This window comes from Miniopterus natalensis, chromosome 6, assembly GCF_054644295.1.
Source record: "Miniopterus natalensis isolate mMinNat1 chromosome 6, mMinNat1.hap1, whole genome shotgun sequence".
NCBI classification, from domain to species: domain Eukaryota; kingdom Metazoa; phylum Chordata; class Mammalia; order Chiroptera; family Miniopteridae; genus Miniopterus; species Miniopterus natalensis.
The window spans coordinates 21,483,753-21,509,875 of NC_142086.1; the positions used below are offsets into that span (position 1 = coordinate 21,483,753).

At 42.7% G+C, this 26,123-nt stretch overlaps 1 protein-coding gene across 2 annotated transcripts in view; it reads right to left on the reverse strand.

The window, feature by feature from the left end:
* VGLL3 (vestigial like family member 3) overlaps nucleotides 1-24,034 on the reverse strand; it is a 42,278-nt gene extending 18,244 nt beyond the window's left edge. The window contains exons 1-3 of one of the 2 annotated variants that reach the window (XM_087818105.1): nucleotides 23,892-24,034; nucleotides 11,178-11,463; nucleotides 1,999-2,526 (exon numbers count right to left, since the gene is read on the reverse strand). In XM_087818105.1, coding sequence (XP_087674231.1) covers nucleotides 1,999-2,526; nucleotides 11,178-11,463; nucleotides 23,892-24,017 — 940 coding nt within the window. In that variant the 5' untranslated portion in view covers nucleotides 24,018-24,034. Of the gene's footprint in view, nucleotides 1-1,998; nucleotides 2,527-11,177; nucleotides 11,464-23,551; nucleotides 23,628-23,891 lie in introns of those variants that run through there. The other variant, XM_016196537.2, reaches the window with a different exon arrangement.
* Between the last annotated feature and the right edge of the window lie 2,089 nt (nucleotides 24,035-26,123).

The window sequence follows — 26,123 nt, forward strand, 5'->3', positions numbered from 1 at the left end:
AGGAGGGGGATTTTCTATGCCAAAGAAACTATTTAAAGCTCAAATGCTGAACAATAAATTAGTGAATCCAGCTCACAACAAAGTTGACAACTACAAAAGTCAGTAACAGGTAACATTTAGAAACAGAGCGCAACAAGCCATCACATCCATTTTCCATCTTCATGTTATCGAATGCACAGAGGGGATGCTTTGGACTGAATGTTTTTGTCCCCTTAAAATGTACAGGTTAAATCCTAAGGCCCAATGTGATAGTATTAGGAGGTGGGCACTTTGGTAGGTGAGTTGGTCATAGGGCAGAACCCTCATGAGTGGAATTACTGTCCTTATAAAGAAGATCCTAGAGAGCTCGCTTGTCCCTTATGTCATGTGGGGACACATTGAGAAGACAGTGTCTATGAACCAGAAAGTGGGCGCTCACCAGACACCGAAAGTGCCAGGACCTTGACCGTGGACTTCCCAGCTTCCAGAACTGTGAAAACTGAATGTTTGTTGTTTAAGCCACTCAGTGTATGGTATTCTGTTCTAGCAGCCCAAAGTGACCAAGAAAGGAGAGAATATCCCCTTTGCCTACTAAGGTCACTGTTAACTCTGGCCACATGGGTACCATGGAAGGGAGATAGGACAGAGCCTTCAAAAATGAGCTACCCATGATGGCAGCTACCAAGCTGGAACTCTACTCAGATCTGGCCCCAGGCATCCAACAACTCAAGAGTTGCCTTCATCTGCCAGTATGTGGCTAAGAAAGAAGGGAGGCCAGAGGTGGTTAGCCCCACCACATTCCTCTCTCCTAGAGAGGGAGAACCAAGTTCCCTGGCAGTTTGTTTAGAAAAGCAGTTTGAACCCAGAGACTCAATGGGAAGCTGAAATGGGTGAGGCCAGGCAAGGACCAACATTGGAAAGCTCAGTGTAGAGCCGGTAGCCAAGACAAGGCTGGTCTACTCATGTCAGAGCGAATGCCACTTGACGCTGGCATTCACTCCTCTGCGGGTCCTCTTCTATGAATCAGCACTCAGATTAAAGATCCTGCACACTATGGGAAACTGAGGAAAGAGTGACTTTCTTTACACTTCTGGAGAAGAGCATTCTAATATGTCACAGAGTATTCCAGGGAAAGAACCTGGGACTAGAGGTGAAGGTGGGTGACTAACGTAGACTCTGGGGATGTAATCACTGACTTAATTGGTCTTTTTTAGCTTCTGATGCCTGTGGTTTCGGGAACTCAGAACTATTAGTACTATTAATGTGACTAGTCCGGTCCAAATACCAAGCTCACACCATTTAACACCATGACCTTCAGAACCAGTGAATTCCAGAGAAGAGCTGAATGCTCTGTGAATAAATATTTCCCTTACCATCTTTTATAAATCTGTTGAATATAAACTTTATAATAGTTTTATTAAGTCTGGAGTTTTTTAAAACAGAGAGAGAAAGAGAGGAAAGAGGAGGGGGAGACGGAAAGGAGAAATGGAGGGAAAAATAAAGGGCAAGGGAAGGGAAGGAAAATCCAGTTTTTCTTAAATACATTCCCTAATCTTTTTCAAAGAGTAGATCACGGACTACATTCCAGAAAGTGGTTTGTTTTATAAATCACACATAACACCTAACAAAAAGGAGAGAGAGAAAAATTACTGAAACACACTGTTTATGATTTCTATTAGGCATTACATACAGTACAGAGACAGGAGATCTAGAGAATATGCTCAGCACTTTACAAACATAAGGTACCAGGGATTCCAGTCCAAAGGAACCCGTTACTAGTTTAAGAAATGGGAGAAAATTTCAGAGACCCTTCTCAGACTGTACTCCAAGGACTAGTCACACCAGTTTCTGCAGGGATGCAGGAATTATTGCAAAATAGTTAGGCTCTATAAACATATTGGCAAAACTTTACATATACGTGAAAAGCTATTTCGAAGTACTAAGAACATCCCTCGCTTTTAAATATTTATTTCTTAACTTCTCTTCTCTTTGTGGAGAGGAGGCAGTCGCCCAGCTCACCTGCGTCAAAGCCCACGCTCGGCACTATGTCCACAGTTCCGTGGAAGGCTCCGGCCCACGCTGAGGTAGCAGTGGTGACTGTCGTCGGGTCTGTCTTCGCGATGTCACACTGGGGAGCAGGAATCCTGGCTGCGCGCACCGACGGCATCAGCAGGGGCCCGTAGGACGAGTCGAGGGCCGGGCCAGAGGAAGGGTGGTGGTGGTGGTGGTGGTGCCGGTGATGCACGTGAGCGTGCGGGTGGTGGTGCCGCAGGTACATGTCATGCATGTGGCTGTAGGACGGGCTCACCTGAGATGCCAACGGGTAGTGCCAGGACTCGGACGCGGCGGGGGGCGGGGCCGGGCCAGTCTGGTGTAGGCTGTGTCCTGGCCAGGGACTGGGGTCAGCCGCGGGAAAGGTGCCAGGGGGTGCAGCGACCTGGAAGTCGGGGTGCACTCCCCCTAGACAGGGTGCGGGCGGGGGCTGGTAGGAGCTGGTCCAGAAGGAAGTCGGGAAGCTACTCCTCTGACTTGCGAGAGCTGAGCTGTCTGAGAAGAAAGGAAAATATATTATTTACATAAGATTCAGTTCTGGGGTAGACTTGCCTCCGCATGTCCGGTATTCTGCAGCAGGCTGATCCGCACGCAAGCCCAGGGTTCATGGTGCCCAGGGCACCCCCCGCGCCCAGTTGGCTGCCTTACGCAGGCACCGTCCACACTGAGGTCTGCAAGTGGGGATTCGTTGCCTCCTGAGGGCCTTGCCGCCGTCCAGTCTGAGCAAAGGCCATGGGTCCCTGCCTCACCGTACAGAGCTTGTGCCGCAGATGGGGTTCAGGTAGGTTGGCGTGGGTGATGTTTACTAACTTCTTTTCAATGCAAATATAATTTTCATTCAAACGAAACGTTTTAATGCTGAAAGAAATGAATGGAAGTGAGCCTGGGTTTGTTTGTGCTCAGCAACACTGATTTTCCTTCAGGAGGGGTATTCTAAGCTTGTTTTTGTTGTTGTTTTATAGCAGTCTGGGAGTCTCTGGGCTGAGAATCGTGATTAACATTTAATGAGAGTGACCTAATGCCCAACACTAGACCCGGGGCTTTTTGTGGATGATTGTAATGGGTCCTTGTTCAGCTCTGTGAGGTAGTTGTTGTTATTTTGTTGTTAGTGTTATCCCCATGTCATCCCTGGGCATATCGAGGCAGGGGAGAAGCCCAAGACTTCACAGCTGGCACGTAGGAGACTGAGCGGGGAAGGCAGGTAGCCTGCCTGATGGCCGGCAGTCTTCATAGCTGTGCCACAAGAGGGCACAATTGCCACTGTAACCTGAACATTAGATTTTGGTGACGATTCTGTGGAAATCAAGAGGTTCAAGTAGGAGTGACAGGCGTGAGAACGTGTTTGGGACAGGGAAAGAGTGTCGAAGACTAGCACTTGAAGTAAATTAGAAAGAGGGGTGACCCTCCCTAACTCTGCTTCAATTCAACTTCTCCACTCAATCTCATAATATAAATATATTATAAATATAAATAGAGCTGGCCTACTATGTACCAAACATAAGAAGGTCACGGACAATCCAGCAGATGTCACAGTCTGATGGGGGACAGATCAGTAAATCACATGTGCAACGTGACATGGTAGGTGCTCTCACGAGGGAAGGCACAGAGCGAGGGCACAGAGGCCGCCTGGGGAAGTGAGAGCAGAACTGAAAGGGAGAGGAAAGCCAGCCTTGGGGAGAAGTAGTGCAGGGTACTTTAGGAAAATGAAAAAGTATGTGATAAAAGGCCAAAAATCTCTCTCTCACACACACACACACACACATCTATACACACAAAGTAGCATTTGAAGAAATAAAAAGAGACCAATGGGAAAGGGGGGCAAAAATTTAGACTAGGGTCCAAGAAGGACACAGGTGGGTATGGCCTTGCCAACCACGTACTGAATGTGGGTGCTGTCCTGAGAAGGTCTCAGTGAGCTTTGAAGGCTTTGAGTCTAGATGCTGATAGAGTCAGATCTCTGTTTAGGAAGATCCACACCTCCAGGGACAGCCTGCGGCCATGGTGTGGTGTAACTGAGCGAGCACTGGGCTGGGAGTCTAGAGAGCTCAGCCAGAGAACTAGCACCCAGTTAGCTTACTAGCTTACACTATCTTATTTTATGACCCCCAAATGGATCTGTTGACCTCCTGTGGCTCAGTTTCTTCCACTAAAATATGAGGTACTTGAATGAAAATTCCAAATATCTCCTGGCTTCACATTTCTATCCCTCTGTAAAGTGGCCTATAAATTATTTCTATCCACAGATTAAGACAAGGTTTCTCAGCACATCAGTCATGCATGTGTAGTAAGATAGTATTTTTATGCTGGTTCTCACACACACACACACACACACACACACACAACCTTGCTAGATGTTTCCATTGAATAAAGGATATCCTAAGAGGTACTCTGAAATAAAAACATCCAGAAGCCTGACATATCCGTGTTCTCACTTCATATGTTTCCAAGGCAGTGTGTTTGCTTGTTTGTTTAACTTCAGGGAAAGTTTGTATAACGCGAGTCAACCACCACATATGTAATTCGACTAACATAATTAGGATATCGCTGTGGTATTCGAACATTTCCTTTCTCTAGCTTCCCTGACGGCTGTGGCGCTAGCGCTGCAAACTTTCCCACTCTCTCCCGTCTGCCCGGAGCTGTCATCGTTCACCCCATTCATTCTGTGGACAGACAGCTATTCATGTCTCACATTCAAGTCTCTCCCCCTAAGAATCTCCGTGGGCCTCAAAATCCTTGGGGAAATCTAGCCAATAACAGTCTTCTAAAGGCACAGGATGGAAATGTTCTTCGTTCTTCACGTCTTCAAACAGTCCTGGCAAACGTATCATTGAATGAATTTGTTTTATCACAATCCATCAGAAAATAGCACTTAAAATCAAACTTACTGGCACTGGAGCAAATATGTTTTATTTAAGAATGGTCTTCCTTTGACATATGAAAAATAGCTGCTAATGACAAGAAAGAAAATTCTATAAGCTGTGAGAAGAAAATTCAACTTGCCTTAAATGATGGCCATTATGGCATATTTCTGTCACACCCACAATGGAAGCTGTCAATGTGTCAAATTTAAAACCCATACGAGGAGTTTATGGAGGCTCCTTACATCATACAGCGCAGCTTTGCCACCACCAATCTACCGCTTTGCTCTCACAGATCCAATCTTTGGCACCAAACCATTCTACTCATAACTTTCATCTCCCAGGAAGGCCGGAATCCCATTATAAAAACTGCTGAACCCAACCCACAGGTGTGTGCCAGAGATAGAGTTCCTTATTAAAATCCACCATTAAAATAGCAAAAGTACAAGGAGTCTATGTCATTTCTCTGGCTGCTTTCCTCTTATTTCTTTTCATTTATATGTACATGGACTCAATTTTATTTTATAGATGCTTAAGCATTTTGGATATGCATGTACAAATGTGAGTAATGAACAAATTCCTTACCCCAAATTGTGTCCTATTTATGAAGTATTGTATTGTGATTAGTGAACACATTGTCATTGGAGTGGAACTCTATTTTTAAAAATAATGCACTTCGTAAAGTCTGAACAAAGCTTTAAAATGTCCCAGGGAAAAATAAAATTAGAAGCAACTTAGTATTTTCCCAGTTGGTATGTCTCCTGAGATTAATACAGACTTTGCAGAGATCTGTGCAGCTCTTTCAAAAACAATGTAGCTTTTTACAAGTAAATGAAATGATATTGGATAGAAAATATATTTATGGACAAGTCTAAACTTCAAAACCACTATTTGGTATCTTGATTGTTAAGAAGGGGGGAAAAAAAAAGGTCTTGATACAAAGAAACAGATGATATGCTTTTTTTTCATGCCTGGGAATCAGAGTACTCATTTCATATGTATGTAAATTTTTTCATTACATGACTCTTTGCTCAAAAGAACTTAATCACAGCCACATTTGTTGGATGAAACAGCATATGAGAAACTGTGCAAGGGCTAATTCCATGCAATATTACTTTTCAGGTTAGTGGAGGCCAATTCAGAACTGTACAACGTTAACACTCCATGGCGACTGCGGGATCAGTGTTACTTGACAGTTGAATGATGTTAACACTGACAATCTGACACATACAAAAGATCTATACTCTGGTTCAGTTTGCATTTGGGATTAAAAAAGTTACACACACACACATATTCCTAAACAACAACAACAGAATGACAAAACTGGTGCATTGCCCACTGCAACCCACCCAAAGCATACCTAGTAATCTTACTGTGTGATTTATAGCAGAAATATATATACCTTAGAGATATAGAAGAGCTGACCATGGACCATCAAGTGGTTCTTTCAATTCTTAACAGCTGGGATACTTGTTATATTAACTCTAAATGTCTCTGAAAATAATCTAAGGGCAAATAATATAACTTGGGAAAAAAATTATATTAAAATGGAAAATGGGACAATAAAATATTATAGAGCCACTATCTTAAGTTATCATAAAAATATCCAGAAAATATAGTTTTAGAATAAATATTGACTTAAAGCATCAATGTTAAAAGATAACATTTACCTTTTCATTAATCTCAGTGGGGGAAAAATGTTACTGCATTTTTAACCTAAAGGGTCCACACTGTAATTTAATTCCATCCTCTAGTTCTGCTTCTGGTGAAAATAAATTGTTGGGTCAAAGGTGAAAGGATATGTGTCCCAACATTTTCTGCCACGCGGGAATTAGGTGTTACCATTATGTCCAGAGGTTGCCCTCTAGTTACTTTGTTCTAGAGTTGCTCAAAATGAGACTTGAGACTAAAATGAGAGGTTCAAGGGGTGACAGTGGATGCCCACACCCGGGAGGCAGGACAATTAGGTGCATGGAGCCTCGCTTTCCTTCCCTGTGCCTGCTCTAAGTGCCCCAGCAGCGACTGTCCCGGCAGCGCCTCCTGGACATAGAGCCCAGCTATCTGCTTCCCAGCGTCAACCGGCTTAGAACATGGGCCTTCCCCCCTCTCCCTTTGGCTGTTTTAGGTTAATACTCATTTTGAGAGGTCTTTCCGACCAGGATGAGTTGCTCCAAGCACACGCCACTAGATCAATCAAGCAACAACTGCATTGCCACTACAATAAGAAAAAAATGTGAATAAGTTTACTATTCGGCATGTTTTTAAGCCAGTGATATATTTTGCTGTGGCTCAACTTAACGACTCCCCTTTCACTTGCGCACACACACCACTTTCTGAGATAGTGCTGGGCACTGACCTCAATGCACAGTCATTTTTGGAGCCGATGTTTCTATTTGGGTGGGGTAAGGGGACAATGAGATTCATTAGGTTTTCTTAACTGAGAAGCCCTAATCAATCCCTGCTAGAATGTGTTGTGAAATACGAGGGGATTGATGTTATCTTGTCCCAAACAAAGTACAAATACTTCTTGTCCACTGTTTACCTAACAGCTGCGAAACACCTAAAAAGGACTTTCCTCACACCATCAAGATACACGAAGTATGAGCATTATTCCATTGTTAGCTGACACTCTGTTCTTGTCTAAAGATTTACTGTGTCAATATATTCTGCAATCAAACATAATTCAGTTTTAAATTCCTTTGTAGCACTGTAGCACTGTAAAAATCTCATGCCGTAAATCAGGCCCTTTAATTTAATGCAGCTGGTGGGCAGCTCCTGCATAAAGTATTATCACCATGGCCGTCAACACTATCAATAGCCTTGAGGACCTACTATGCCCAAGACACTGTGTTTTTGCTAGAAATACAAACTTCCAAAACACAATGTTTTCCCACATAAAGACCCAAGGTTGGTGTTCTATGTGCAAAACAAGTGGAAGCAAGAAAATGTATCTGACCTTCATTTAGCACCTGGCATCAAACCCTATGCCAAATTCTTCATACACATTATTTTAAGATCTTTATTATAACCCTAGGAAATGGATATCAATAAACACATATTATGTGCATGAAGTTGAGCCCAGAGAGATTTTAAGTAATTAATTCCAAATCACATTGCAATCAGACAGTAATAAGGCCCAAATTTGAACCCAAAACAAACAGAATCCAAAGACTGCATTATCCAAACTTGTATGGCTTTGGCAATTAATGTAAAACTCCTGATAACTCTCTTCACTAGACATGGGACTCTTGATCTATTTTACCTCTTTTTAAGATATTATTTTCTAAACCTTTATTTTATGAATTTATGAATTGTATTCAAGTTATGTACGTTTATCTAAAACTGACTGATTCACGACTAGAGACAACTATGGCAAAGTTCTACTCACAAATGGGAAGTAGATAATGCATTTGAAGTCACAGAACTTCACAGAGAAAGGACCTCAACAATCACCTAATTCAACCCTCTTATTTTACAAATAATAACACTAATCAATGATTTCATAAAGTTACTGCTAATAAAGTCTCCACTGAGGACCCTTTTGTTTTCTAATCTGGGGTACATGGTATGAACTTGGTTTATCTAAGTCAGTTACTTAATCATTCAATTCATATTTATTCCAGACCTTCCTTATAGAAATGCATTATCCCAAGCATTAGGGAAAATAATTAGTGGGAAGTGAAGGAAAGAAAATTGAAGAGCACATTGTGTTTGCCTCTGCTACTCTGGTAAACTAAAGTGATATTAAAAAAACCTCTAAAAATTATTGCTTCTACCTATCACTTTTCATTGCATTACATACGCACCTGCATTTTTACTTCGCATTGAACACCCTAAACTCAGTCTTTACTCAGAGTCTTTGCTCTGGATGTTCCCTCTGCCTCGAATAATCTCCTCCTGGATATTCACGTGGTGAGGAGCACTCTTTTTTCCTTCAGGTCTATGCTCACATGTAATGGTCCCTGGGAGAGACCGTCTATTACCCGAAGTAAATAGGTCCCTTGCAGTTCATTATGCGTTAGTTACCTGTCTCTTCCACTAAAAGGATCCCTGAGTGTAGAGCCTTAGACTCTCCTGCGCACTGATATATTCCCACTACCTAGAACATAGTGAGGCCTTAATGAATTTGTGCTATGTAAGTCAATGAATAAAAGAGGAGATAGATCTGAAGGCCAAATTTAAGATAACGCCAAGAAAATTACAACAATAGTTACTAAAACTTTACCCTGATTTACCCTTTCTATACCGAAATTCGACATCTGTCCAAAGGTCTTCTCTATTCAGTCATGCAGATTATAGGAAAAACACTGAACTGTAGCGTTTTTGTTCATATACACACCTCATTTAACACTATTCTGGTTATGATACTATAGACAATCACCCTCGCATCTAGCTATAATTTGGGGCTCTTGTTCCTGCATTCCAGGTTAAATGATTATTAGGGCTGCCTGTGTCGATATTCTAAAAGAAGTAGGCGTTGTATTTATTACTCTCCTGGCATGAATTATCCTATAGGATTTACTATTGATATACCAAACCATTAAAGTCAGCTCATTCACTGAAGTTTTCTTATGTTTACCTTCTACGAGTTATTAAACCTATTCACCATGTCCTATCAAATAGGATATCGGGTGATTACGTAACATCTTAGGTTTCCAAGGAATAAATTCTCAGTTCTGTGGGAAGTCTGTAATATGTACTAATCAAATAAGCAGTTATGATTCCCAGTTCACCTCTGTCAAGGTCTCGGTCACTTGAGTTTGTATTTCACCTTCCCTTTTTAATCACTGCTATCTTAGTGTTTTTCATATTTATTAAAGGAAGGAAGGAAGGAAGGAAGGAAGGAAGGAAGGAAGGAAGGAAGGAAGGAAGGAAGGAAGGAAGGAAGGAAGGAAGGAAGGAAGGAAGGAAAGAAGGAAGGAAGGAAGGAAGGAAGGAAGGAAGGAAGGAAGGAAGGAAGGAAGGAAGGAAGGAAGGAAGGAAGGAAGGAAGGGAGGGAGGGAGGGAGGGAGGGGGGAGGGAGGGGGGAGGGAGGGGGGGAAGACAGACAAGCATCCTATCTACAGATCAGGCCCGGTAATTTCATACGGCCAGGACCTCTCCTACAATGGAGCAGAACCATTCCTCTGATGCTGAGAGGGAACCGACCACTCATCACCTCTCACCTGCCCCCAACCACAGGTAGCCTGCCACAGGTGACCAGCCTTTCCTCATCATAGATCACCTGGGGCAGTTGTTAAAGGGTGACTCCCAGAGCCTTCCTTTAGAGACACTGACTCAGTAGGACTGAGTTAGGCGGCCTGCAACCAGTGTTTTTAACAGCACGAGATCAGTGATTATCAAATGGGAGCCTGCATCTGAGTCACTGGGAGGGCTGGTTAAACACACATTACCCTTGGGTTTCTGGTTCAGTAGGTCTGGGGTGTGGCCCAGGAATCTGCATTTCTAATAAGTTCCCATGTTCTTAGTCCTGGAAACTGCATTTTGAAAACTATTTTACCAGAAGCTTCGAATAATCTGGTGAGTTCAGAAAACACCATCCATAGCACATTTCTCTAAACTGTCATTGGAATGATGGCTTATTTTTTCTCTAACCTTGTAATGATCCCAATGAAGATGTCACCCAACAATTTTCAGTGAGCGGGTAACCAGATTCACACACAAATCTGTGAGCTCCATATAGAGGGAAATAAAGAAGGGCATGCCCAATCTACTGTTTTACTTTACCGAGGTCTAAACCACGCAGATACAGTCAGTCAGCAATGTCTGGATTGTACATGACAGAGTTAATACACAACAACACAGGACAGACGGAGAGAGCTATCAAGAGAACACAGGAGGCTTTCACAGCCTGCGTTTCGGGGTCAGACTCAGGTCTCTGCTATGTCACCACGTAGCACCTAGTGGAATGAGCGAGAGCTAACTTTTAAAAGCTGATCCAGGCCCGCCTGTTCCTTAGACATCCAAACCGGGCCATCGCGGGGGGCTTAAGGAACGGTGTCTCGCGGCCAGCTCCCGCCCCTATCACCTCGGGCCGGTCGCCTCACTACCTTCCACGAGGAATTTAAGGGGTGTGACTGCATCTTTTCCAACCCTGCGTTCCCCATGTGACAAGACCGATCCAGCTGTTTGTCTGAGAGGAATTCCTCGCTGTCCTTAAAAATTAAAAAGCAAGTGGATATCCGTCCTTCGGGGGCAAGCCTCCAGCTGGAGGCCCGGTACAGGCCGTTGTTGCGAAACAGAGACGGGGGGGAGCCCCCCGGAGAGCATCTGCTGCTAAAGCCTTACCTCGCCACAGGGGGCTTAGCCCCGCCTTGCTTTTTGCAATGGCCGATTCTGGATGGAGGGTGCTGGCTTGGCCCAAAGCTCTTGAGAAGTGCTCATCCACTACTGACCCAATGTCTCCCTGGAAATAAGTAAGAAGGACACAGCGAGAGTTAAGGTACTCCATCTCGGCAGGCCGCTCCTTCTCCTGCTCCCGCTCCTGCTCCTGCTCCTGCTCCTGCTCCTCTGCTTTGCTGGGCAGGGTGACTTCCAGAGAGTCCTGCATCTCGCTGTATACCGCTAACTTCTTCTGGGGTGGAATAAACAAAACACAGTATCAAAGACGGCCTGTCAAAACGCGCGGGCTACTTAACGTTTCAATTTAAAACACATAAATATTCACATCTGTTCTCAAAAGGATTCCCGGTGGCCGCCGCCTGCCCGGCTCCCGCTCTGCCCTCCCCGCGCCCGCCTCCGGCTTCCCACCCTCGGGAGGAATCCACCCCAAAGCTAGAGAGACACCCAGGCCCTTATCGGACTGGGTGTTTCCAGAGTGTGCATCGCGGGTTTTGTTCATGGGGATGGACCAAAGGAAAGATGACTTAAAAAAAAAAAAAAAAAAGCAAAACAGCGGCCCGATTCCTTCCCGGTTTCCTTCTATTTTTATTTTGCGCACTGAACCCGCAGCAACGCTGTCGCTGGGGTCGGGGACCAAGGGCGACCGCAGGCCCGGCTGTCTGAGGGTGGGTGGGGCGCAGGAGGACAGAGCTTTTCGTAAATGAAATAAACTAAAATAAAGCAGGAATGCAGCGTCTTAGGAAAGGATTTGGCAGATGTGCCCAACGCATTTCTCAAAAATCAAACTGAAATGACAGAGTAAGTCCGTGTGAAGATCCATTTTGCACGGAACACATTTTTCAGATGTTGCACTTGCACCACTATCACAGAGGGGAAAGGGTGTCGCTGCGGCCCACGAGCAACGCAAGGTGCTGACAGCGGCCAGTGTGCCTTTCAGGTGCAAAGGAGGCAGATCTGGTGATTTTAACACATTTTTAAACATTATAATGGTGATTATAAGAGTTCATATATTATGCCAGGCACTTACAAAACTTTATATTTATTAATTGCCCCACGCAATCCTTACGATTTTATCACCTGGATATTGTTCCTATCAGTATTTTAAACATGAAGAAACTAAGGCACAGAGAAGTGAAATAACCTGCCAGAGCTCACAAGCATGTACGTGGTGGAGTCAGGGTGTCTAATAAAAGTGTGCAGGTGTACATACGTGTGTGCATGTATGTGATGGAGGAGAGCAGGAGAGGGGTTTCTAAGTGCGGAAATAAAAATTGCCAAAATGTTATATTTCGTATCGTTTTTCTGGCTGGTCTGTTTTTAGTTACTTTCTTATTCCTGCTTTTTTAGGACTTCAAACATATTTCACTGAACACATACTACTCTTATTATCAACAATTTCAATGTGAAGTAGGCATAAGGAGGTAATGCTAAAGATAATAACATCCACTAGCCTAATAACAAAATGAGCTTTTTATCATCTATATGCCTGCAAAACCTGGCCCTTTGTGATACCATGTTTTTAATTTCAGAAAAAAATGCACGCTGAAAACCAACGTGAGTAGAAAAAATAAATCATTCTAGAATACTCAGGAAGCACATAATTTTGCAGATGTTATCAAAACACATAATCCAGACCCTTATGTTTCTAAGCTAATTACTAGCTTCAAAATCTATAGCCCAAATTATAAATGCATCATTCAGTAAATTAAACTCTTCCTCCTAGCAACGATTATGTTGTTCTTGGGTGAGGTGAGTTCTGAAACGTTCAGGTATATTATGAGCTGCTGGTTATTATTTAGGGGCTGCTATTTATAAATGTGTGTATTGATTCTTTATTTTAAAATGTATATCAATATAATTATCACTTGTAGATGAATAGATAATTCATTCCTCATGAGTACATATGTCTTGCTGATGAATAGATGATTGTAATGACTGTGGTTATATTTCTTACAGTCTGTTTTGCACTAATTTGAACATGTTTGCATTTAACTTCAACAGTAAAAAAAACCCACAATAACATAAGTTACATATCAACTCAGGGGGTTTGATGGTCCCAGTATGCCAAGGGTGAGGCATTGATCCCAGTCAGGGCACATACAAGCAGCAACCAATGAATGTATAAATGGGTGGAACAACAAATTGAGGTTTCTTTCTCTCCCTTCCTCTTTCTCTAAAATGAATAACTTAAAAACAAATTTTAAATGAGGGGATTGGTCTAAATGACCTCTAAAGCCTCTAAAGTTTACTCTTGGCTTTAAATTCCATTATAAAACTAAACAAATATTATGATTTATTAGTCAGATCACAGTACTGTTTCTCTGGGCACATGTGTATTTACTTGAAGTCATAAATGTTAAGCATATCCACACACTCTTCGCCGAGTACTCTGGCATATTAGAAAGAAGCCCTGGTTTTATATGGGAAGGAAATTTAAACCAATCTACAGAGTAGCTTCACTGTCCACATTCATTCGTTATCATCTATGTAGCTGATTTCATTTTCTTGTTAATGTTCAGCTCAGCATCAGTTTGTCAGAATTGCGTTTCACGGCTATTGTTTCTCTTGTTTACTTTTAACATTTATATTTTTTTTTAAATAAAAAAGCCCTGGTTGTGTTATTTATCCTAAGAAAGGCAGTGTTTTATTTTGTCCCAATTAGCAACCAATTATTAAATGAAATAAAATTAAAGTTTTATATATATGTAAAAATGCGTAAACTCCAAATCCTGAAATAAATGTAGCAGAGTATTATGACCTATGCCAATAATAAAATATTTTAATTTTTAATTGATGGCAGATGAATTTAATGTATAGCTTTTTTATCTATTTATTATACAATTTGCTAAATGCCAAATTATTTTATTTTATTCTCTTTAAGCCATTGTTGAATGGCCAGATACAAGCAAAATAATCTAAAAGGTTCATACGTTTCAACATAAAATGGGGAAAACTGAGCAAACTCTGCTATTGTATCATAATACATTTCATTAATCTATTTTCTAAAAATCATTCTTTTGTTGATGGAGGCATTGATTCCCTATATTCTTTATATTTCATACATATGTAATATGTAATATAGTATTTCTCGAGTGAAGTACAAATGTTTAGAATTATTATAAAATATACTTCCTTTTATTGCTCTCCCAACTCTTTAAGGCAGGTACACTAAAAATAAATTTCCTTGGAGACTATCAAACAAATAAAATGAAAAGGAAGCCTATGATATATTTACCAATAGGCAGGGAAAAGGGCATACCTATCATTCATTCCCTCTTGTAATTTTTTTCAGATAAAGTTGGGTCAATTTTCACAGATTACAGTGAATCAATTTAAATATTTACATTTACAACACATAGCACAACACACACACACACACACACCTGCAGCCTCACCACCACAAATGTTTAAAGTGAGAATTCTAAAGTACCCAAATGGCCTGAGAGCTACCTAAAATGTGAACATTTTATTTGCATAATTTTTCAAACATTGAGTGTAAGCATGAAAAAAACAGAACACAGAATTTAAACAGCAACTGGTTGATATGCTGACACTCACAACATCCTAATACTCTTCTCCATGGACTCAAGCCCCAGCTCCTTCCGTGCCCTGTGCGCTTCCGTGACTATGAATCAATTCTTTGCCTTTTTTTAAACTATGTTACTCATGTGTGCTCTTCTGTACTGCCTTAGTGCGGGCTCCCTGGAATGAAACGTCCCTAGTGTTATTGTCTTTCTTGAGAACGATAAATCTCAAATATTCAAAACCTAGATTTCCTGAATCAACATCGAAAGGCAACCGAGTCCATATTTTTCTCAAAGCGCACAATCACTTCCTAAAAAGATCCACATCTCTCAGAAATATGAGACCCTGCTTTTCTTATGAGACCCTGAAGACTTGTTAACAAAAATAAAGAAACCATCCTAAGTGACTTCAAACACTACAAGCTGGTTTATTTAATGCACTTAAACTGGCTCATCCCCATCTCAGAGCAATGACAACCGTCGTCCAGGTAAAATGACACTCCAGTTAAGAGAGACAATGAATGAGTTAGTAGCCACCGAGTTAAAACTAACTCAGGAAAGGCCAAAGGGGCCGAGCGCGGCCGGGGCGGTGCAGGCAGGGCCCGGCCACCTCGCGCCTGCCACCAGGCACAGCCGAAACGGACTCGCACAGGAATGTGCAGGGGAAAGGGTTTGTCTGACAAGAGAAAGACTTCCATGTCAGGAGCCAAATACCACTAACTCCCCAAGGCTTAGGCCTACAAAATGCCAAATGATTACTGTGCATATGTGGAAACTTTTTTCCTAAGGAAACAAAAGTATTTTAATGAATCATTGGATATTTGGAAACAGCTTTTTGCTTATTTTTTTTTTACTTTCTACTGGCTGTCTTCTCTAAATGCAACATTTTTTTGTTGTTGTTATGTCCAAAACATGTTTGGAGTCTATAAGGGTAGCCTATAACACTAGCCAGGAGTAACTGTTTCAAAATCGTAACATCCATAAAAAGAGCACATTGCTCTTTGATCATATTTTTCTGAATTCCCTTGAATAACAGATTTTTTAAAATATGTCAGAGAGACATGAACTTTGGATCCTCAGTCTACTTAAAAGAGTAAGAATCAGGTCAGGGGAGGGTGGGTCAGGAGAGGGAAGATATGCCACAAATTTTTATTTTATTTTTTTATTGACTCACATTTTGTCTGAATAATTGCTCTCAATTTACATATGCAAAAACTGAATTACTTGGCTAGGATCATCTAACTGGTAAATGGCAGAGATGGAATTAGAACCTATTTCTGTCTGACTGTAAAGCATGTACCAAAAAAATAGACTGAAGGAAATGAGTCTCTATAGGATATTTATTTTAATTGAATATCCAGACCGAACGCCCAGTGTCAGCGTGGTGACATCACATGCTAAGGAGAGTCTAAAGTTATCTATAACATTAAAACAATTAGTAAGCATATATTAGAAGTATGGCTATTAAGAAAGGCAGTACTCTTCCAAATCTATGTATCTCTCGATGAAACTGAACTCCCGTATCTAAACATGAATTGTCCCCTTGACAAGTGAGATACGGAATGCAATTGCTTACCATTTCTCTGGAAATCTTATTTTGGGACAGTGAGCACAGCCAGTGTATGAGGCACAGTCACACCTTGAGAGTTTGTTTACTTTTTTAAAAAATTTGTTTTGTTCTTAACAGTTGGAAGGAGCAAACCAAAAATAATATTAAACATGATCAGCTATTTTTTAGCATACTTGCCTCGCAATGATTCTGGTCACTATCAAAAGTCGAACCCATCTCCTCCAAGGCTGAAAAATTTCCAGTTTTGATGATGTTCGAAAAAAATATGCCACAGGCTTAGAGAGAATTTCAAAATTTTCATTCCCAAAATGTTTTAAGGAATGATCACAAACTAAGGGTATGTGTTCTCTCTCAAAACGACTACTATGAATGAAACAATCTTTCCGGTACATTTGTATAAGTCTGTTACAAGACTTAGGGTATTATTTCATCTTTAAAAAATATACCTGTTATTCACTGAATTGTCAATTAATTCCTATTTTGTGTCAGTAATTGTGCAAAGAGTTGGGAGCCACAAGATGAAAGTCATAGCCTGTCTCTAAGCTCATAGTTGGGAAACATTGTAAGGGCAACAGAAAATAAAGGGAATCTCGGGGTTTATCCATATGGCTAATTGTATTATTTCTCCAAGTAGCTAACACTCAAAACTTAAAAATAAAATAAAAAAGTAAGAAGATAGCATTAGGTAAGTTACTAATTGTTTTCTTATTTCTAAGGAAACCTACATGGGAAAGAGGCACAATAGAAAGGACTGAAATGGGAGGGAGGATTGAACCAAAACTAGTCCATGAATCTGCATAGCCCTCAGCTTCCTCTTCTGAAAATGAGATATTTTGACTTGATTATATTAGAGGTCTGGTCCAATTCTATATCCTAATAAGCAACATGCTGGAGCTCTAGAAAAATTCACACTTAATTTTGTTTCTTCCATTGGCTGCCTCATCTGATTTTGCAGGACACTAGCCAAAAACACCCCACAGACCATTGAAGACTAATTCATTTCCAGACATGGGTCATCTAACCCAATTCCTAGGAATTAGTTTGGGTACTTCTTTTATCCGTCTTCACAGTAACAAGAAAGAATGTATCCTTTGAGGCCCTCCACTAAATCCCACATGGACAAGTGTTTTGGCATACTAAAATAATACACTTTTCAGAGCAAAAGGCACCTGTTTACTTTAGGTCATTCATTTCTTTTTTTCCTATATTAAAGTACGAGATAAGTGAAAAATAGTTCAGCTACCCCAGTTCAGACCACACTTGTAAATTACTGGCATAAATCTGGCATCCACTGAAATATCTATAAATATGGCATTTATTCCTAGCAGCAGATGTTGGCTCTAATGGTTCAAGGCACTGTTAGGGTCTTCCTAAGTGAACAGTTAAAGCAGAAACCAGCTGCTTACAGACATGCTTTTTGAAAGATTCAGGGCACCGTTTTGCCCCAAATTATTTCCTTCACTTGTCTCTGCCAGAGACTGGTATTCAAGTACTAGACAGCTTTTCTTTCTTTCTTTTTTCTCTTTAAACTAATTTTTTATTATTTTTCAACCCCAGTTTACATTCAATACCATTCTGCACCAGTTTCAGATGTGCAGCAAAGTGGCCAAAAAACCATGCACTCTACTGAGTGGTCGCCCTTTGCTGCCCCAAGCACCCACCTGGCCCCATACCCAGTTATTTCAACATTATTGACTATATTCTCTATGCTGCAATCCACATTTCTGTGGCTGTTCTGCAACTACTAATTTGTACTGTTTAATCTCTTCAGCCCCCTAACCCCCTTCCTCTCTGAGAGCTGTCAGTCTGTTCTCTGTACCTTTGAGTCTGTTTCTATTTTGTTTATTTTCTTCATTATAGTATTTCTTGTTCTCTGACTGGCTTATTTCACTTAGCATAATATTCTCCAGTTCCATGCATGTTGTCCCAAAGGGTACAAGATCCTTCCTTTTTACAGCTGCATAATATTCCATGGTGTAAATGTCCCCCAGCTTTTTTATCCACTCACCTACTGATGGGCACTTGGGCTGCTTCCAAATCTTGGCTATTGTAAATAATACTCCAGTGAACACAGAGGTGCATATATTCTTTCAAATTAGTGTTTTGGGTTTCTTTGAATACATTCCTAGAAGTGGAATCACTGGGTCATAAGACAATATTTTTCTGGAAATAACACCTTAAGTTAGTCTCCATTACTAGATGCATTAATTTTGAATTTTTTTTATGCTAACTGAAACAGGAACTATGGGAGTAGGACCCAGGTTAAGTGCCCAGGTTTTAGAATGATAGTCATCTAACTCACAAATTTGTTTTAGGATCTGCCCTAAGCATGCTTAATAAGTGTTAGGTGAAGTAGGGCTTCCTTGCATTTATCCAAAGCACCCTGCACTTAAGCTAAAAGAGTGTTACCTTCTCTTGGCATTTGGTTTCCTGGTGAGCATATCCTCACTCCACATGATTTCATAGACCTCAAGCCTGCCTTTATTATCATTATTGTAATCTTCATTCTGGTTGACTGCCAGAGGCAATAGGGCAGGTAAGTTATTTTAAAGTTTAATTTTCTTCTCTAGCTTTGAATCTTCTGGCTGGAAAGTTAACGGGAGAAAAACCCTGTGGGGTACACTAAGCTTCTAAGTCTCTACAATCAAGTGAATTTGTGCAGAGTGGAATTATAGGGGCTGTTTTTCCTCAAAGAAGTCCTGGATGAATTCTTCTAAACCAACTTAAGTCCTTGTTTACTGTTGCAAAAAAATTAGATCCCGCACCTTAAATAAGTTGACTGTGTGTTGAAACTACCTAAGATATAATTGTATTCTTTCTTCTTAGTGAATTCAAACTTATGTTGGAATAGTAATGACATATGAGGCACTTAAAGCTAATTGTTAATACCACTTCCTGCATACTACTTTACATAAATAAATGTTCGTTTGTTAAATGGATATTCTACCTCATCAACAAAGGATACAACATGGATAGCATAAGTCATTAGCATAACACAAATGCTTGCAAAAGGACTTTGGAATGCCTAAACTAAAAAAGTACACTACCAAGGACTTGGAAAGAATTTCAAGCTCCAAGGCCAAAGAATCTACTGCATATTAATCTTCTTTATCAAGAAGTTGATTTGGAGTGCGAAAGACAAGAATAAGCTTATTGTGCAATAGCAAAAAAAAAAAAAAGCTTGGGATACTGCATGGCATGGTGGGAAGATGCTACACTGGGGCGCGAAGGATTCTGATGGTCCTAATTTTGTCACCAGTTAGCTTTGAGGTGTGTAGCTAGGCATCTCAGTCCTATGACTATCCTTGCCCCAGTTTGTAAAAGGAGGGCTTGAGGCATGTTTTTCCAGTTTTTCCCTGACAAACAGAATCTCAGAGAGGTTTTATGACCTAACGAGGTGGCAGAGTCCAGAGAAAGAGTTGAAAAAACTCCTTATATCTGGAGTTCTGCTTGCCAAGGGCGTTTAACTCTTTCAAGTGAAAGCTCATATGTAGTAACTGCCACCCTTAAAGACGACAGAGTAAATGTGCTCTAACTTATTTGAAGCCCAAAATACACTTGTTCAAAATTCCTATGCCTAATAAGAAAACCAGCGATTGTTCTCAGCTTTCACTGCCCCATCCACGAACTATACAATTCTGAAAGCTTTGCTGTAAGCACCTTCCTGATGTTAACGTTATGATTAGAGGGGGTGGGGCGGGGCTGAGAACAACAGACTGTCTGCATTTAAGATGAGAAATCCACTGGGTATGAAGAGAATCTGTGATTTCATAGCATTTCCCTCACTTTTTCCTGACACATACTTTGAATTTTTTTCTTGGTTCCTACTGTCCCTGTTAGGAGACAAGTGCATTCCTCTCTGCATACGCTCCGAGTGTCATCGTGCCTTCAGAGATGTGCCGAGACACTGAGTCCAGAGTTCTCTCGACGTGTTAGGGGCTGATGTATTAAGACTTTAAAAAGACGGTGGGCCCCGCCGGTGTGGCTCAGTGGTTGAGCATTGACCCATGAACCAAGAGGTCACCGGTGCCGTTCCCGGTCAGGGCACATGCCTGGGTTGCATCCTTGATCCCCAGTTGGGGGTGTGCAGGAGGCAGTCGATTGATGTTGTCTCTCTCTCATTGATGTTTCTATCTCTCTCCCTTCCTCTCTCTCTAAAAATTATTAATAATAAAAAATGTAAAAAGATGGTGAGCACAGGGACCAGGGAGCTTAGCATCCCTCAGCAAATCCTGACTCTGCAGAGCACGCTGAAAGATTTATGCACAGCCACACAATTTCTAGGAATTAACATCAGGGCCTATAAAATTCACCCTTCAGACATATTTACATATTACTTTGATTCATTAAGCCTACTGTATGTCTGAGTAACACATTGCAGTGCAGCTGATTTATATGCAGTTAGCATGGCTTTAAGATACTGACCTATTACATACCTATAATGCATATGTTCAATAAAAAACTTAGCTTAAAATTTCAAGTGTATATTTGTGCTGTTGGAAAAAGCTGAAAGTACACATGCCTGGAGTATGAAGTTCTACTGTTTCAAAAAGAATTTTCAGCTATATGATCATACATTAAGAGGAAAAATATACTTGTTTAAAATCTATCATAATGAGCTATTACCAATTTACAAGGACTTCAGAGCTATACAGATTTGGGGGGGGGATCAGTTCAAAGATACACTACTACAACTGAACACAGAAGTAATATAAAACTTCAATGCCGTTTTCTAACATTTTATAAATAATCATTAAACTTTCTTTGTAACTTTGTCATTTTCTCTCTTTTCCCTTTTTCTCCTCAGCAAATCAAATGTTTAAATGCAGTAGAAGTTGTAGCCCTTATTTTTGTCTCCCAGGCACGATGCTATTAGGGGTCACTTCCCATGTACAGAGAAAACAATCTTCATGGATAATAATGATAAAACCTTATGGAATGCAAAAACAACCAAAATATGTATTCTCAGATGACTGCATTAGGGCCAAGTCAATATTAGTCCCACTTCACCCACGCACCACACAGTCTAAAAATGCTGTCAGCCTGATAAGAATTTCCTGATTTACTCTTTTTTCCAATAGAAAATATAGGTCATCAAAATAAACTCCTGACAGTAAAAGAACAGTATTTATACTATCAAGTCTCTTTTTAATTTGTTAGCCAGTCGTAGGCAAATAGTTTCTCCATATGATTAAAAAAATGTAATCTTGAACAAGCCATTTTGGTAAAAGCAACATGAAAATTTCCAAGCACATCTCTCAACGAAGTTATTTAGGTCAACTCAGACACACATCTATTCAAACGAGATCTACGGAATTCCGAAGTACAGTGGAAAATGACCATTATTTACTAATATGTGCCACTCGTCAATGTTGACAGAGAAAGCTCATTCTTCAGTTTATTGATGGTCTTAGCAAAATAACGAAATTTGGGGACTGAGTTCTCAGGGCTACTGCAAATGCTAGATAAAGGACTGGAGTTGTTTCTTATTGAAAACTAAATGTCTTGACTTCTAATTTATAATTTTTCTGACATTGAATTTTATTTTCTAGCTCAAAAAAAGTATTACAATTCTAACCCCCATCAGAGAGTCATATTTTAATGGAATTATTTTCACAACTCTAGAAAATAAAACCTTGTTCATGACATCTGCTAGTTCAAGTTATTTTCTTAAGGGAAAAAATGCTTCCCTGAATATTCAGTCCAGCCTGAGTCTGTTACACATCCACATTCCAGTCGATAATTGAAGGCCTCTACAGTCTCTGAGATGGAAGCAAGGAAAGGGTGGTTCATCTGGGACAGAGTGTTTATAAAACACATAAACTGATTTCCAGCACCTCTTTGCCTCACTTGCCTAACTTGTACTAAATGGTTTTCTCCATTATTTATATCTTTTATATTTAAAGCCAAAGAAAGACAAACAGCATAACCAAAGTGTTTTACTCTGTCACCCTTGGCCACAAATTACAAAATGTTCTCCCATTCTCCTCCCCAGAAGTAATCTTCTCTGAAATGCTGAACCTGCTGAGTATTAAATAATAAAAATGACAGCAAGAAAGTGGGGTTCCTTCCTCTTTTGTCTTAGTTGGTCCTTGTGAACCTCGTACTGTGTGGCAGAGAAATCTGAGGCATGTACCCTTTCCAGATCAGATGAATTGCACAGTCCCTAAATTCTAAACAGAAGTTATGATTCCTTTCCAAAGAGTAGCGCTACAAATCCAGCAAAGAGACAGAGGAAAAGAAAATATAGAAATTAAAAGGCAAAATTAACTAAAGAGCCAAACCCTTAAGACCATCATAAAACATATGGTTCCTAAGAAACTAAAAAATAAATTACCAGGTTGTGTGGATTGTAATTTTCTAACGTTACCTAGTTCCCTCACATGTGTATTTTTTAAGTCTCACCGAATCAACCCACTCTAATTCCAGGGGTCTGAGGACCCTATTTCAGTATAGCCGAGTGCCACATACTCACATGTGTTTCACGCAGCACTAACTAAGCCTGGACACGCAGTGTGCTGGTGTCCGGAGAGGACACCAGGGGTACCTAGTGCCAAGTTCCCCTCCTCTGAAGGAACTATGTCATCTCCCTGGTTCCCGAACCCCTTTCATCAACAGCATTCTCGGTCACTCTTGGTGTGGTACAGAACTGGTTATCCAAGGTTACCTCTTGGCCAGAAGTCACACACACACACACACACACACACACACACACACCCCACACATCCAACAAGCTGCCCTATAACACCTCTGTGCTTGGGGGAAATGCAAGGTGAGTGAGGGTGGGGCTGGGATAAACAGGGCCAAACATATGGTGGCAGAAGGAGGCTAGACTTTGGGTGGTGAGCGCTCACTGCATTATACAGATGATGTATCGGAGGACTGTACACCTGAAACATTTAACGTTATTAACCAGCGTTACCCCGATAAATGTAATTTTTGAAAAGCGAATGAGGAACTTGGGCATCAATCCCTGTCCCCTAAGTCGCAGTCACAAGAGGACACACTGCAAAGAAGTCCTGGTAACGTTTGCTAGACGTTCCTCTGCACCCATGGAGAGCAACCCACCCTAAAAATCCCCAAAAGGCCATTTATTCCCCGAGCTCAGGGTCCAGGGAGCCGCTCCTATGCCTGGGACACAGTTCATGCCCTTAATCAAGAAAATCCTGCAACGCTCCACCTTGCCAAAGGAAACAAAATATCCGGTTTAAGGGAAGTTTACTCACATACTCCTAAGACAGACGCCCTTGGTGAGCTTCAGAGAACTGAGCCCTAAGAGCTAGGCTGGCCCGGGGCAGCCTCCGAGCTCCGGCGACAGCGCGCGGTGAAGCCCCCGCCGGGCGCCGCCTCGCTCGGGTCCCCGCCCGGCCACCCGGCGGCCGTCCCTCCCCGAAGCCTCGCCTCTCTTCCGATGGCTCTGGGCTCAAGGGCGCTGCCGCGGGTCCCGGAGCATCCTGGGCGCCGCAGGTCCCCGCGCGGCGGGACGTGGCGAAGCCCCAGACCGATACTCCCGGTGCCCCCGGCCCCCGCCCCCGCCCCCGGCTGGCTGCCCGGCCGCTGACTCACCTGCTGGCCAGGTTGGGGCGACGGGTGGTAGTAGGCTGTGGGGCAGGTTGCGGCTGCCACGGGGTTGGGCAGATACTGGGGCGCTCCATACGGCGGGGGGTGATACATCACCTCCGCACAACTCATGGCAGCCGGGGCAGCGGCGGCCCCGGAGCTGCCGCCGCCCTTCCGCGCGCTCGCGCCCCCGGCGCCGCCGCCGCCGCCGCTGCCGCTCCTGTCGCTGCTCCGGCTGCTACTGCGGCGAAGGCGGGTCCTCGGCGGCCGCGGGCTCCGTGCGGGGCGCGGGCTCGGGAGGGGTTGGCAATCGGCGGGAGCCCGTGCGCGGGCACCTTCATCTTCAGCCCCTCCGGAGGTCCCCTTGCCCGCGCTTATATAGCGGCTTGGGGACGGGACGGCCCGCCGCGCGGCGGGGGCATGACAGGGGCCGGTCCCGCGCGCGCAGCTGCGCCCAGGGCAGCTCCAGCCTCGGCCGCCGCCGCAGCCCCGCGGGCTCCCGCAGCTCCGGTTTGCATGCACACAATGCGCGCCCCGGGCTCGTCCTATCGCCGCCGCTCCCGGCTGGGCGAGGGCCGGGGGCTGGGGCAGAGGGAGGGGTCGGCCGGGGAGGAGGGAGCGCTCGCCACCCCGGGCTCGGACGCCGAGCGCCGCGAAGTCCCTCCGAGCCCGTCGGCGGCGCGCGGGTCACCCAGCAGGGGGACCCGGGAAGGGCCGGCCGCGGATTGGAGCGAAGTTTGCAGCCCTCTCCGCCTCCCGGCCGTGGGACGGTGGTGGGAGGGGAATGGTATGCGAGAGGCTCCGCGCCCTCGGAGCCCGGTTCCCACCCAGTCTCCGTCACCTGGCTGCCAGGGCGAGGGCGCCCCAACCCCGGGAGCTCCACGGGGAGCAGCACAGAGGCCGGGCCAAAGGGAAGCCCGGGGTACCGGGGTAAAACAGAGCAGGCTCGGAATCAGCGGGGCTCTCCCCTCCATGCACTGTAACATAAGTGAAAGTTAACTTGATTGCAAGTGCGCGCACGCCAGGAATGCAACAGTTTTCAACAAGTAATCTCCGCTCTCAGTAACCTTCGTGGTATCACATTCTTGTGGGACGTCAATCTTTTCTGACTTTTCCAGCCTGGTTTCCATAGAGTAACATATAGTAACAATCCATGAAGCCCATTCAGCTGCTATTTAAAGGTTTATCTCTTTGCAAGTGGCTTACAACCTTCCCCCAAGGAGAAAAAGAAAATCTGTTGCAGGAATTGCTATAGAGTCAGGTAAAGCAGAAAAGAATTGTGTTTGTTTTATAAATAAGTAAACTCTAGCTCTGACCTTTAACAAATATATTTTTCCCATTACACATAGGTATCCTACCATGACATAACAAGCTCTTTATTTTCACGGAGACTATCCTTTGTAGAGGAAGAGTCCGTCTAGGTGTCAAATAAACTGATGTTGTTGTGGACTGAACTGTGCCCCGCCCCCAAGGGGGGCATGTTGAAGCCCTAACCCCCGAGGGACTATTTAGAAACAGGGCCTGGAAGGAGAAAATGAAGGTTAAATGAGATCATAGGGTGGGGTCCTAATCTAGGACTGGTGACCTTATTAAAAAAAGACACCAGGGATCTCTCTCTGTGCTGGCACAGAGGATGCGCCTTGTGAGGACCCAGTGAGAAGGCACAGATCACCAGCCAGGAAGAGAGGTCTGCCACAAAGTAATCCCCAGAGCACCTTGACCTCGGACCTTTAGCCTCTGAAACTATGAGAATATAACTTTCTGTTGTTTAGGCCTCCCTGTCTTGGTATTTGTTATGTCAGGCCTATCAGACTAATGCGGATATATAGTACCAATATGCATTATTAATTTTTGTAAAAGTGTGTGTATAACATCACAGACACATACACAAATACATATACACTTACACATACACAAACTTCATACACTTAAACACACAAACTATAATTGGATAGGAACACTTTGCTACTCCTAACAGCCCTGATTCACTCACCCATTCTTTCATCCACTGAATATTAAAAATGTATTTATTCAGGGCTTAAACAGTTTGGGCATTAAATGTGTCCTTTGTAGTAGAGCAGTTTTCCTATCAATAAGATATATAAGAATTTCTTTACAATGTTTATTACTGCCTTTTCCCAAATTGACATTCCCTGTTTAGACCCCTTTCCTGAGTTCCAGGTTCATCCATTCAGCTTCTGTCTGGATGGCTCCACATAGATATTCCACAGGAACCTC